Consider the following 13955-nt stretch of genomic DNA (forward strand, 5'->3'; position numbering starts at 1 on the left):
TCAGGGTTCCACGTCTCTCCATCAGCAGGATGATTCTTTGAAAATAGAACAGTCAGGCCAAAGTTAGTATGGCAGAAGGAGCTGACAAAAGAAGACTCAAGTTCCAAAATGGGTCAGATCTACTTAGCACTGGGACAGGGGGAAAAAAATCACCCAGACTAATTAATGCAGAGGGAGGCAGAGCCTCTTGATTCTGCTGAAGATTCCATTGCAAAAGTTCTGCCTTTTCTAATGCTTCTCTTCTGCTCACATAACCACCCCCACTCGCATGACGTGTTGGGTCTACCGTTAAGGAAATGGAAGCAGTTCCAGGAGCTGAATTTTGTATGCTTGCTTTTAATAAATGTAAAGAAGCCCGCTTGTTTTAATCCGTAGGGGAGTGCCTAAAGATTTGTAGTCACATCTTACAGAAACCAGAGCCAAAAGGATGTGATTTTTTTTCCTTGCCTTTTCTGTACACCGCCTCCCCCTCCCCCGCCTTGGTCCCTTCTCATGCCTGCCTAAGGGATCCAGAGTACAGAAACTCATCCCAAGAGTCATTGCTGGAAATCATGTGACCCTCCAGTCTGATCTCAGGAGGCAAATTCTAATATGGAAAAAAACTTCTGGAGTGTTGGGGATTTTTTTCAGATGACCTCCGATAGATTTCAACAAGAGAAAAGGCCAATCAGAACGCTTGAGCGTTATGCTCACAGATTCTGTGTCTGAATGAGACACCAATTAAAGGTGGGCTTTTCAGATGAACTTCATGCGTTAAAACCTGTCCCTTTATTTAGTCAAAGTGGAGGTAGTGTGCTCCTTCAGCAGTGTAATTTAAACACATTGTTTTGTGCTATATTCATTTCCATTTTAGTTTTATAGTTTTGCAAAGCAAGTTTTTTTCCCTCATGTCAAAGGAGAATCTGTTGGTATTTTTTCTGCTCTGATTTTATTCACTTATAACTGTTTTTTTTTTCATTTCTTAGAATCTGTTCTTAAATTACCTTTCACCCTTGTTCCTATGGGCTAAGAACATCTCGCCTCTCATTCTTTCAAGGCAGGCCACCCTCCCAAAATGATCCTAATGGTTTAGAATATTTACACACACACACACACACACACACACACACGAACAATAAGGGCAACAAACTAAACTGAAAAAGTGAAAAAGTAACTTAAAAATCTAAAAGTGAAATATGAAAATAGAACAGGGAGAAAAATAAATAGAAAGATTTAAAAATAAATAGAAAGACAAAGTGGCTTTGGATATTCTTCACTGCATTTATAAGTGCAATCAGGTTTTAATCTCTCTCTCTGAAGTTACATTGTGACTTTTTTCCCTTTGGTTTAGAATGATTTAGAGTCACTTAAAGTCACTTGATGCCAGAACCAGGTCTTCTGAATATAAGCATTTTACATGCAAATTTGCAGCAACACAATTGTGCTGTCCTGTTGTTTTTGTGCCGTTCCGGTTCTCAAAAGGACTGCTGACCTCTACTGGCGGTGTTCTGGATATTACATATAATACCTGTTTTCTAGGAAGACACTGACTACCGTACACATTCCCAATACTGTATTCTCAAATAAAAATGCCTGATTTCCTATCCATGGGTGGGAAAGAAATGAATGCTAAAAAGAAATTTTGTTTTTAATTAAGTTGGCCAAATTTAATGTCTTAGATATTTCAGGCTGGGGTCTATATTTAGTTCAAATGGTATACCAGTCTTGGGAGCAGACAAATAAGGGTGTTTGCTTCTGTAAATCAAGTCTAGTTAAAATAAGAACAGCTGGAAAACCATTGCTATGTTTGCTTAAATGGATAACAATGCTTATAAGGCAGCAGGCAGGCAGGCAGGAAGAATGAAGTTGAGTGAGGGGAGAAGGGTTAAAGGAGGCAGCTGAACAGGATAAAACAATCACTGTTAAAAGAAAAAAGAACTAGTATTCCATGTGATAGTCATTCTATAATAAAACATTCAGGGAGTTTTATTACTTTTTTTTTTAAAAAAAGAGAGAAATAACTTAGTAAGTACATCATCTGTTCATACAATGTTACTTAATAAAAAGTTTTAATTGTCCATAATCAGAAACTCCTCTGAAGAAATGAGAGAATACCCTCCCCCCATACAATGTTATCAGGAAAAGAACTGATAATAAAATAACAAAGTATATTTATTTGGATGTGTAGCAATGATATGTTAGGTAAAGGTAAAGGTTCCCCCGCACATGCGTGCGAGTCGTTTCCGACTCTAGGGGCTGGTGCTCATCTCCGTTTCAAAGCTGAAGAGCCAGCGCTTGTCCGAGGACATCTCTGTGGTCATGTGGCCAGCATGACTAGACGCCAAAGGCGCATGGAACACTGTTACCTTCCCACCGTAGTGGTCCCTATTTTTCTACTTGCATTTTTACGTGCTTTTGAACTGCTAGGTTGGAAGAAGCTGGGACGAGTAACAGGCGCTCACTCTGTTACGCGGCACTCAGGATTTGACCCGCCAAACTGCCAACCTTCTGATAGACAAGCTCAGCATCCTAACCCACTGAGCCACCGTGTCCCTAATGATATGTTAAGCTTTATCTATTAATACAAAAAATATAGTAGAAAAATATTTTTGTTCTGTTCGTGTTCTGACTTTCATTGACCAGCTCAAGTGAACATTTCCTACTTTTCCACCATCAGATAAGGCAAGCTGAACTGAGAGACCTCACTCTCCCAAAATAACCCAGTGAGATTCTGTGGCTGAGGATAGACCAGAATCTGGGCCTCTCAATCTTATTCAACACCTTAACCCCTACATTGGCTTTTTCTATCATAGCAGTCGAAATAAACCCCATTTTACAGCAACTGGTTGTAAATGTGAGCCACATGGTCCACTTAACAATCATGTGGTCATTAAGCAAATCCAACGTATCTAACAGCCGTTTCTGTCATTTTGTGCTACAAAATGACAAAAAAATTGCTAGTCATAGTCACATGACCACGGGAAGTTGCAACTGGTTGTAAATGTGAGCCAGTTGCCTAGTGCCTGAAATGCAATCATGTGACCATGGGAGCAGGGGAGGGATTGTAGCAGTCGTAACTTTGAGTTGCAAGTAGCTTGTCCAAAATCCCTCACAACTTTGAATGGTGGTTAGGCAACTAGTTGTAAGCCTAGGACCACTAGTAGTAGAAAAAGAAAAAATGAAATTAAGAAAGAGCTATATGAATATATAGAGAAAAATATTCTCTGTGGAGAGAAAACAGGATGCTAACCATATGGATTAAAAACGCTGAATGAAAACAAAGAAATCATGATTACCATAACAAAATATGCTTAATTTACTAAATATAGCAAAACAAGCCAATGCAAAAGAGGAAAATACAAACAAAAGAACAGTATCCTTAATGTGATTTATAAAACTATCTATTCAACTATATTGACATTTCTACATCTATATATTGAATTTTGTAGTGGATGGCTGTCTCTGTAGCCACAGAAGCCTTCTGTTCTTCAGATCCTCAGCCTGCTCTGCTTTGGGATAGTAGCTTGGTGGTCCCTGGGATGATCCCCTAGCTTCCCCTAACTCACTCACATCTTTTCCCTGACTCCAGTTCAGTGGTGGGATGCAAATACCTGAACCACCAGTTCTTTGCTTGGACGCCACTTCTGGAAGTCCGTTCTGAGCTGGGGAGGCCTCCGAGGCCCAGAATGGACTTCCGGAAGTGGCATCCACACACTTCCGGTGGTCCGTTCTGAACCTTGTGAAAAAGGACTAGGCCGGTTCGCCGAAGTCAACAAAGAATTAGCTACCGGTTCTACCAAACCGGTATGAACAGGCTAAATCCCACCACTGCCCCAATTTGTGAGAGATATTGATGGGGCTCTCACCGAATATAAAGTCAAAATGCATATTATTATTACACTAGTACAACATCCTTGTTTTTGGAAAATTCAGCCTTATTTTCTTGAGATAAATAAATCTTACAAGAGTTAAATAAGACCAAACTTTGTTAGAAGAAAAAATTAAAGTACCTTTAATGATAAAGCAATAAAATGTAGAACTTTTCAAATTACAGATTAGCAATTTAAGAGAAAATTTCAGAGTAAAATACAATATTCTTAGAAGACTGTAAAAATGTATGGTTTGAATAAATGAAATCTGCAAACTCAGAAAAATCATGGAGACAAAGTTGTTAATTAAAGATTCTAAAGATAAAATCAAAAATACAATATAAAATACGGAGTAGTTGAAGTACACACCATTCCCTAACTTGTATAATAGTGAATTTTTATTATAATAAGAAATAATTATAATAATTCTTATTGAAATAGGAAATAATAGAGAAATAAAAGTCCTTGATTTAGCACAACACAGGAAAAAGAAATTGAATGCAAATTCAAGGCTAGGCTGATAACTGCGTTTTCTTTTTCTAAAGCAAACATTCCTCTGCTTCACGTCTGGGTTTCCAAGTTAAGGAGTGGTAGTTTTGCTTAGTATTTGGATGGGATGCATTTCTACACTAGTCTGCCCCTTTGACCTACAACACTGCCTCTGAGTAAATCTTTCTTAAAACATTAAAGGTAAAAGTAAAAGTAAAGGTTCCCCTGCACATGTGTGCTAGTCGTTTCCAACTCTAGGGGCCGGTGCTCATCTCTGTTTCAAAGCCGAAGAGCTTGTCCAAGGATGTCTCCATAGTCATGTGGCCGGCATGACTAGACACCAAAGGCGCACGAAACGCTGTTACCTTCCCACCGTAGCGGTCCCTATTTTTCGACTTGCATTTTTACGTGCTTTCGAACTGCTAGGTTGGCAGAAGCTGGGACGAGTAACAGGCGCTCACTCTGTTACGCGGCACTCGTGATTCGACCCACCAAACTGCCAACCTTCTGATCGACAAGCTCAGTGTCTTAACCCACTGAGCCACCGCATCCCTTTTCTTAAAACATTAAGTGCACCTATTTTGCAAAATACCGTTAAATGGTATTTTACTTCCTGACATACTCCCACCACAGCTTCAAAATCTGTGTAAAATGTATAATGCTTTGCCACGCTTTCGTTTTGGGGGCAGGTTGAAGTTCATCTGACATTTGGGGAAATGATCGGTAGTGTGTTTGGAGGAGTGTTGAGGGGTATCCCCCTCTGCTCACCTCATAGACTTTGTTCTCTCCCTTAGCACTTTATTTCCCGATTTCCTTCCATATCCTCTTGCTGCACCACTTCCGATTTTAAAACCTTTTCTCCGGGTTTCCAACAAGGTAGAAGAGATAAGAGCAGAGCTCCATTAATTTGTTTGGAGAAGCAAATAAAGTTTATGGACACTATTCCTCTTTAATAGCTTCTGAAGTAATCTGACCTTAATTCTGTCCTATTTAAGGGGAAAGTGCTATTTCATTCTTCCACTGATTATTATTTTGAGAGATCTCTTTACCTTTAGATGCAACAGCTCTGCTTTACCTGATTGCAGGGTCAGAAAATAGCAAGGAGTAGCGAACATAGATTTTTGTTGTTTGTCAGTCTTTATGTCAGACAGGTACCTCCCTCCATGTCCCTCTTTTATAACATATTCCTTTTAGCTTCCTTTCACAAAAATGTTTTCTCTCCTCATGCAGAGATACTTTGTGATTTCTATATATTCCGCTCTAAGTCAGTTTAGGACTGCTGTGGTAAACTTAGGGTAGTTAAGAGTAATATTGATTTCCTCCTTCCATCCTATATTCGTCCACTAAAGTTTCTGGACGATTCCAGGATTACAGTCCAGTTTTAGACAGATACATTTTACTAAAAGACTTGATTTTTCATGAGCCGCATTTCTGATGAAGTGAGTTGCAATTTACAGAAAAATGTGCTAGAAAAGTAGATTACCAGATATAATTTTTTGCTACCATAGACTTAACATGGCTCTTCTACAGATTTTGGACTGGTGATTCAAAGCAGTAGTTTAATAGCTTCACCATTAGAATAATTGCAGTATGCTGCTACTGTGAAGTACATGTTTACTAAAACATCATTTAGTGTAGGAGCTTAAACAGCAATACTTAAAACCTAAGGCAATAACAGCAGTAACAAAATCAACAATTTACGCAATGCTACTTCTAAAAGTGTGGCATTAGGACTACACACACTTCATAAATGATTCAGAAGACACACAGTGGACCACACACAGACATGGCCTAAAAATTGGGCTCTTCTAATGATTAACAGGGAAATGCTCAGAATTTCTCATTAATCATTTTTGAAATGTGCAAAATCCTAAAGAATATGGTTAAATAGATGTCCATAGGAATCTGCAATTTTCTTTCAAGTAAACATACAAACAATTGCAGGCTTCAGTTGCGCTAAAAATATCTGGATAGATTCAATAATGGTTTGATACTTATTACAAATACAACATTGAGATAATAAATGTGACTCATGTTTCCAAATTTATGTTCCAGTTTCTATTCCTCTGTTAAGAGCCTTCATGTTCCAAGTTGCTTTAAAATATTTTGCATATCATGTTTCTAATCTACATATACTTGGAGACAACAATTTATTTCATTTGCTATCTAATAACCTATCAGGAGAGTTTCAGCGTTGTTTTACTTCAGCATTATGAAACACCTGCACAATTAAAGGCATGATTAAATAGTCAGCTGAGTTTATGTTCATAAATGGAGACTATAATTTGAAGCAGAAAATGAATAGTTGGAAAAGATGCAACTCCTCTGAAAAGGGGAAAGAGAAGCCAGGTGTTGTGCCTCACAAAGAGAGGACTGTGAACCTCTGTCCTTGTCTTCTACCATTTATGTACTCTTGGTATCAGCCATTGCAAACTATTAACAGAACATATGAGGAGTTGCACAGGAAAGCAAAGTTTGTGCGGTGAGCTGGACTAGGAGTACACAGGGGTCTACAATTTAATTTCTAGGATATGCAGCAGTCAGTTTTCACATTACTTGTCCTTTGGATAGGGAAATTTTCCATTCTGCTTCTAAGTAACTGTTATCATCCTACTGTGCATGTGTTAAACAATCAGGTGAAACATACTTTTATTCATGTGTCCCTCCTCCACAAATCCTCTCTGCATAACTCAACCTGCCTCTTCTAAACATGTGCTAAGCACCATCATCACCACTTTTCTACTACGAATCTTCCCCTCTCACATCCGCATGTGAGACGTAGTCTGGACCACAGCGGTCCAAGTGAGGGACCTCTAGGGTCAGGACTACAGGGCTTGCCCCTACCTAAGTACACGTCCAAGTACTTCCGTGTTAAACTCTGGCCACGTGCCAACGGTGCCTTTCAAACCCGTGTGCGTTTGCTGCTTTTTGAGAAACGAAAGCATCCCTCCAGCCGGGCGACTTCCGTGCCCCTCCTCGCTGCTTGCCCGAGCCGCCGCGTACGCCCGTCGGCGCGCGAATGGGTCTTCCAGCCTCCGCAGGCAGGTCGGCTTCCAAGCCGGGCCGACCCCCTCGAGGCTTCCAGCGGAGCAGTCCCGCGTTTGGGCGTGAGCGCCGTCTGGCAGGCAAAACTGGGGCGAGGCTCTGGCGGAGCAGGAAAGGAATGCGAGTGGGAAGCAGAAAGAGCGAGGCGCAAGCTGCAGCGGGCATGTAGCGACAGATCCCGCTAGCAGAGAGGCGCGGGGAGCCGGGCCCGGGGCTCACGCGGCAGAGGGCGGGCTTTCGCCTTCTCCCCGGGGAAGCCGGAGGAAGAGGAAAAGGCGGCTTGGCGGACCACGCGGCCGTTTTTCACGAGCGGCGCCTTCCCGGCCGGAGCGTCTCGCAGCCCCCCATGGCGGCGTCCGAGAAGGTCCTGCGGGAGGGGGTGCTGGAGAAGCGCAGCGGTGGGCTGCTGCAGCTCTGGAAGAAAAAGCGCTGCCTGCTCGGCGAGAAGGGGCTGCGGCTCTTCGAGGCCGGCAGCCGAGGCTCCACGCGCTGCAAGGAGCTCGCCTTCGCGCACGTCAAAGCCGTCGAGTGCGTGGAGTGGAAGCAGCGGCACATCTACTTCACGGTGGTGACGGACGACGGCGCCGAGATCGACTTTCGCTGCCCCCAGGAAGACCCCAGCTGGAACGCCGACATCACGCTGGCGCTGGTGCGCTTCCAGAACCAGCAAGCGGTGCAGATCGTGCGCGCTAGGCACAGCTGCAGGGCGGGTGAGAGGCCGGGAGAGGGCAGGGGATGAGCCAGGGGACGTTTAAGAACAGGGGTCTTCAAACTTGGCCCTTTTATGACTTGTGGACTTCAACTCCCAGAATTCCTCAGCCAGCAAAGCTGGCTGAGGAATTCTGGGAGTTGAAGTCCACAAGTCATAAAAGGGCCAAGTTTGAAGACCCCTGTTTAAGAAGATGGCGCCCGTCGGGTCTGCCTGAATTAATCGACCCGGAGGGTACGATCTCTAGGGAAAAGGCGGACTTTGCATGGAGGCGGGTCGCAATTCATTCCCCGGTACCTCCAGTTGGACATCTATCTCCAGTGGCGAAATTAAGAAAGATTTCTGCCTGCCAGCAGGGCCGGTGCCCGCTACCTCCGCCAGGTTAACGCTAGGATTCTCTGCAGAGGCCATGCTGGCTGGGGAACTCTGGGTGTTGAAGTCCACACATCTGGAAGTTGCCATGGTTGAGAAACGCTGGTCTGGAGTAGCTCATATTGTGGCTCAGGACAAGACTCTCCAGAGCCATCATGATTTGCTTTATCATGGTTTATTGAATAAGCCACAGTTGGCTGAATTAATAGATGATATTAAACTATAAACCATAGCTAAAAACAATCAGTGATTGAATTCTCACAGCATGTTAAATCAAAAATAAACTAAATAATAGGTATTTATATTTAAAATTCCATGCAAAGAATGGGATTATTAATCCTTCAACCCTAGAGGATGGGTAGGATTTCTACCTGAGATAAGTAAAGCGAGGCAGGCAAAGTAAGATGTATTGAATGATAGTCAATCTTGATAGCTGCAGTGTGTTGATATATAGGACACTCCTATATACTAGAAATAATTGTATGAATGGCTAATTTTTATCAGAGATGCACAACATGATGCGGCCATTGAAAATTTTGCAATGTCCTCCAGAGCTCCTCTGAAAGTTACATTTGTTTCTAACTGTTAGGGTGTTGGACAGGTTTATTATAATCATGAAGGTCATAATAATTGTATCTCATGGGTCTATTGTGTAATTACATTTCAATTCAGTGATTTTTTTTAAAAAAAGTTTTTATCTTAGTGCCATTAATTTTTTGGACAATGTTAAGCCACCCAAAAGCCACTCAGCCCCAAAAGAATTGTGCATCCTTAAGGTAATTATTTACTGTTTTGGACATTGGGCAACTGAATTACAAAAGTAGAATCTGGGGCTGAAAGAAAAGAAAGTGGAAAGAAAGCTTCTCCCACAGACAAGAGAAGAAAACCTGACACCCAACAGAAGAAGGCTTGCAGATGAATTTGTTTAGAAACAGATCATTAATGCATCTAGCCCAGGGGTCTTCAAACTTGGCCCTTTTATGACTTGTGGACTTCAACTCCCAGAATTCCTCAGCCAGCGTGCCTGGCTGAGGAATTCTGGGAGTTGAAGTCCACAAGTCATAAAAGGGCCAAGTTTGAAGACCCCTGATCTAGCCCAACATTGTTGACAACAGCCACCCACTTTCTCCAGGCCTCCCTGAAGGAGTTGAATTTAGAGTGGTTTGCAAGCAGGAAGGTTCTGAGTAATTTAGCTATGCCCTCCTCTCAGTGCTTTTTTTGTAAAAGAAAAAGGTGCCGGAACTCACACATGTCATACAACCCGCCTTGCCTACCCTACAAGGTTCCATCCCAAAAAGGTGCCGGAACTCCGTTCTGAGTGTTCTATGAGAAAAAAAGCCCTGCCTCCTCTATTCTCAGCCCAACTAAAAACAAATGAACAAACATGGCTGGAATACTATATTCTTTTTTAAGCTGGGAGGTCAGAGGTTCAGGATAAAGTAAAATGGAAAACAGTAGGGAGTCCGGGACTAGAAAGGAAGTAAATAAACCACACAGCATTCTTTGTATCCAGTCCTTCCCAGTAGGGAAGATAATGTTCAGTGAGGCTACACACCTCTTACAGAGAGCTTTCCATTAATGACTCAGCTGTACCCATTTTGTGCTTGTAGCGCTATTTAAGTTCACTTTTGTTTAAATATTTAAGAACAAAGGTTGACTTGGCAATGGCATCTCCCTGTGCTTTGATTATTTTACCTGGAACAGCAAATATTCTCCAGCAAAAGGATGGCTACTTTGTTTCCTCGTAGTCTATTTCTACTCAGATATAATTTGATAGTCTGACTGATCAGGACAGACATGTCAAACACAAGGCCCAGGGGCCGGATCCGGCCCGCGAAGTGGTTTCATGTGGCCCGCGAAGCCATCCTGGAAACAGTGAGGGAACGGCCCCCACTGCCTTGGCCCTGGCCCAGAGACCCTCCTCCTGCCAGAGACCCTCAGATCTCTCCCACTCCTGCCCAGGCCCCCATAGGCACCCTTGATGCGAACAATGTAGAGCTGGCCATGCCCACCCAGTAGGCCATATGCACTCTAGCCATGCCCACCCAGTAGGCCACGCCCACCCAGGCCATACCCACCCGGCCCCCTGAGGGCAACTGCAATGCTGATGTGGCCCTCAATGAAATTGAGTTTGACACCCCTGGATCAGGAGGACTGAACTGGATATGATCCATTTCTGCCATTTTGTTTTTCTATTATATTTAATAGATGTGCTTTGTTTATAAAAGGGAGAAAGGTAAAGAGTTCAGAACAATCTTATTCTCTCGCCTCTTTCTAATTAAAAGAGGTAGCTCTCTGCAAGGTCTTCCCTTCTTTCTATATCAGGGGCCGGATGCATCATGTCCACCCCTTATTGCCGGCAATGGAAAAAAAGTCATGACATGTCACGACATGTCACATGGCATTGCGAGTTTGGTACCCTGTTCTATATGAACCTCACCAGAATCAGGAGGGAAGAATTTAAAGGGGAAAATTAGTAATTTATATTTATTTATTTATTTATTTATTTAGTTACATTTATATACCGCCCTATTCCCTGAGGACTCAGGGCGGTTTACAGGGAATTAAAAATCCAACCTTTACCTAGCTGTCTGCCACATGAAATAATATTTTTTCTGGAATTATGCAAAACCAATTCAGCAATATGATTTTTTTTAATATGGGATATTTTGTAATTCTAGATAAGAGTGTGGTGTAGTGGGATGGAATTGCAGTTGGGGAAATACAGTATACTGTTAGGGAAAAGTATTGTTTTAAAATCATTCTTTTTATGTCAAGAGTGTTTATGTTCATTTCTATAGTATTTTTCTGTGTATGATTTATAGTACTTTCTGTTGCCACAAATCTGTGAGAATGGCACATTTTAGGCCAGCATGATATCTTTCTTGCAGTACAGTTAGGGAGTCTGCATGGTTTCTTCTATGGCTTAACTCCAGTCTAACTGTTGATTTTTCCATCCTTCCCCTTTCCAGCATTTCAACAAGGGTCAACTCCAACCAGCCAGATTCTGGTGAATGGATCTAAGAAATCTGACTCTCCGCTCAACATGGAGAGGGTGGAGGAATTGATAGCTGTGACTTCACCTGCTAGTGGACAAAAGGCAATTTCTAGCTGGAACTGAATGAAGACATCTACTTTCTTTGATGCGGCATCTCTGCTGCAAAATGAGAAAATGCCTGGTTAAGCCAGCCAAATATGGATCACAACAGTGGTTAGAAACAGCTTTTGTTTTTCTCCTCTGTTTTTTCTATGATACTTAAGAACTTGGTCTGCAGATAAGGCATTGAGAAAGTTTCCTATTGGACTGACAGTTTGCTTTCTACTATCATTAGTCTTACCTATAGTGATGGACAACTACTGTGATTCAGGAGAAAGTTGCAGCAACTATGACAAAAAAGAAACATTCCATCACTTAGTGTGTGACCCAGCCTGATGCAGAGTTAACAGTGCCGGAATAGATCAAACTTGCAAGTGAGGAACATATTTGCTATTGAATCTGAGCATGTTAGATATGCTATGGCGGTAATTTCATGGTTTAAAAAGCAGAGAATATCTGCCTTCAGTTAGTCAAGTGGCTTATATGGAAAGTGCAATTGTGACCCTGCCATTCTGACCTAAAAAGTCACAGGTTATCAGGAAGATGCTGCTGGAGTAAATGCAGAGAATTAATATATATATATATATATATATATATATATATATATATATATATATATATATATATATATATATATATATATATATATATATATATATATATATATATATATATATATATATATATATATATATATATATATATATATATATATATATATATATATATATATATATATATATATATATATATATATATATATATATATATATATATATATATATATAAGCACCTTAAGAAGCAACCCAGTAGGGTTTTGGGATCCTGAAACTTCTACAAATGAGTTGGTTGTGTGTCCCGCTGCTTTCTGCCACAAAGTTAGAACTTGCTGGGCCAGTGTCCTGACAATCCATAATTTCAGCTCAGTGAATCATATCACCATCTGGTATTAAGTAACATTGCTTTATTAAGTAAGATTCTTTATATCAGACTTCTTAGATACTAGGGTGCAAGCCTAAAGATAGGAATTTGTGTGTAAGGTTGAAGGGTTGTTTATTTCAGTCTTTTGAAGACTAAAGCATGCCACCATCTTTTTCTTCCGCTGTCCTAAGACTTATTTACTTATTTGGGGGCATGGGAAGAAAGCAGGAAATAGGTAAGCACTTGCATTCCCTTTTGAAGCATAATTATGAACCCAAAATAGAAGTGGGATTGTCCTTATCCCTTATGGCCATCAAAGAGGCCATTTAACCCTTATTTAGGAGTTATGCCTAACAAATAAAACAGTGTCAAATAGGAGTATGCACTGTCCCCAATATTACTATTCCTACTTTCTAATTCCCACTTTTTCATCTTTGTGGAAACTCCTTGTTCTTGTGGAGAAGGATACTAACTTCCTAATGTTCAAATGACTGCTTGCTACCCTTCGTTTTTTCCTAATCACATCCAAAACCACAAGGGGGAAAGATCTGGAATAGGTCTACCCCTGCTTGTCTTGATCTCTTCAGACCAAATACTTAAACAGAGCTTATGCACTGTAGAATTGGACGAGATCTGACACAGGAAAACTATTAGTAAGATTATTCATAACATTTCAAGAAAATTAGTGCACACAATTGTCTTTGAAACATGTTTTTAAATCATTCTTCCCTAGCTACTATATGCTCATTATTTTGTAATTATGCAGATTTATACCAATTAGGAGCAATTAGTTATAAAAAATAACTATGACCTTAGCTACATGAAAGCCAAAGGAAGATTATGGAAAGTCTGTCAGTGATAGTTTGGTCGTTAATATGAATGTGAAGACATTTCCTATATTGAGTTTGGTGTGTGTTGGTCATGACATGCAACTTCACAGATTTAAAATCTGGATCTGTACATTGTCTGCTGCCTTGCATAATGTCGGTGACCATCAGTAGCATCATTTCCTGTAGATGATGAAAATACTGTTCTGCTGTGCCAATCGCTCAATCTCCTTTGCTTTTCGTTGGTCCATGACTAATGATGGCATTCCATGTTGTCAGTCTCCACTGCTACTTCCTTCTCTGGGCATCACTGCCATCATTTAACTAATGTTGACCAACTATAATGAGCAATGATAAATCTGTTTCTGTACAAGCTGTACCTCCCAAACTTTGATAAAATTATTAAGGATACTGTAAATCTTCCAAATAAGAAGTAATATGAAAGTGGGTACCCTGTTAATTGCATTAGGAGTTTTAGATTAAATTCTGTGATTCAATAAATTAAATAAATATCATTACAACAATTTTGAGTATTAATATCTGAAACGTTATGGTGCTATAAAGATCAAGGATTTTTTTTGTTTATCCTTTCATTATAAACAATCTCAATAAATTTATCAAAAAATAACTAACATGGCTCTGGTTTT

At 40.8% G+C, this 13955-nt stretch overlaps 1 protein-coding gene across 1 annotated transcript; it reads left to right on the forward strand.

The window, feature by feature from the left end:
- The first annotated feature begins 7585 nt into the window (after positions 1–7585).
- On the forward strand, positions 7586–12138 carry PHLDA3 (pleckstrin homology like domain family A member 3). Its single transcript, XM_081325698.1, has 2 exons — positions 7586–8092; positions 11436–12138. The coding sequence occupies exons 1-2, from the start codon at positions 7729–7731 to the stop codon at positions 11582–11584; spliced, it is 513 nt and encodes a 170-aa protein (XP_081181824.1). The 5' UTR covers positions 7586–7728; the 3' UTR covers positions 11585–12138.
- The last annotated feature ends 1817 nt before the right edge of the window (positions 12139–13955 follow it).

Source organism: Vipera berus, assembly GCF_964194415.1.
Source record: "Vipera berus genome assembly, chromosome: 3".
NCBI lineage: Eukaryota > Metazoa > Chordata > Lepidosauria > Squamata > Viperidae > Vipera > Vipera berus.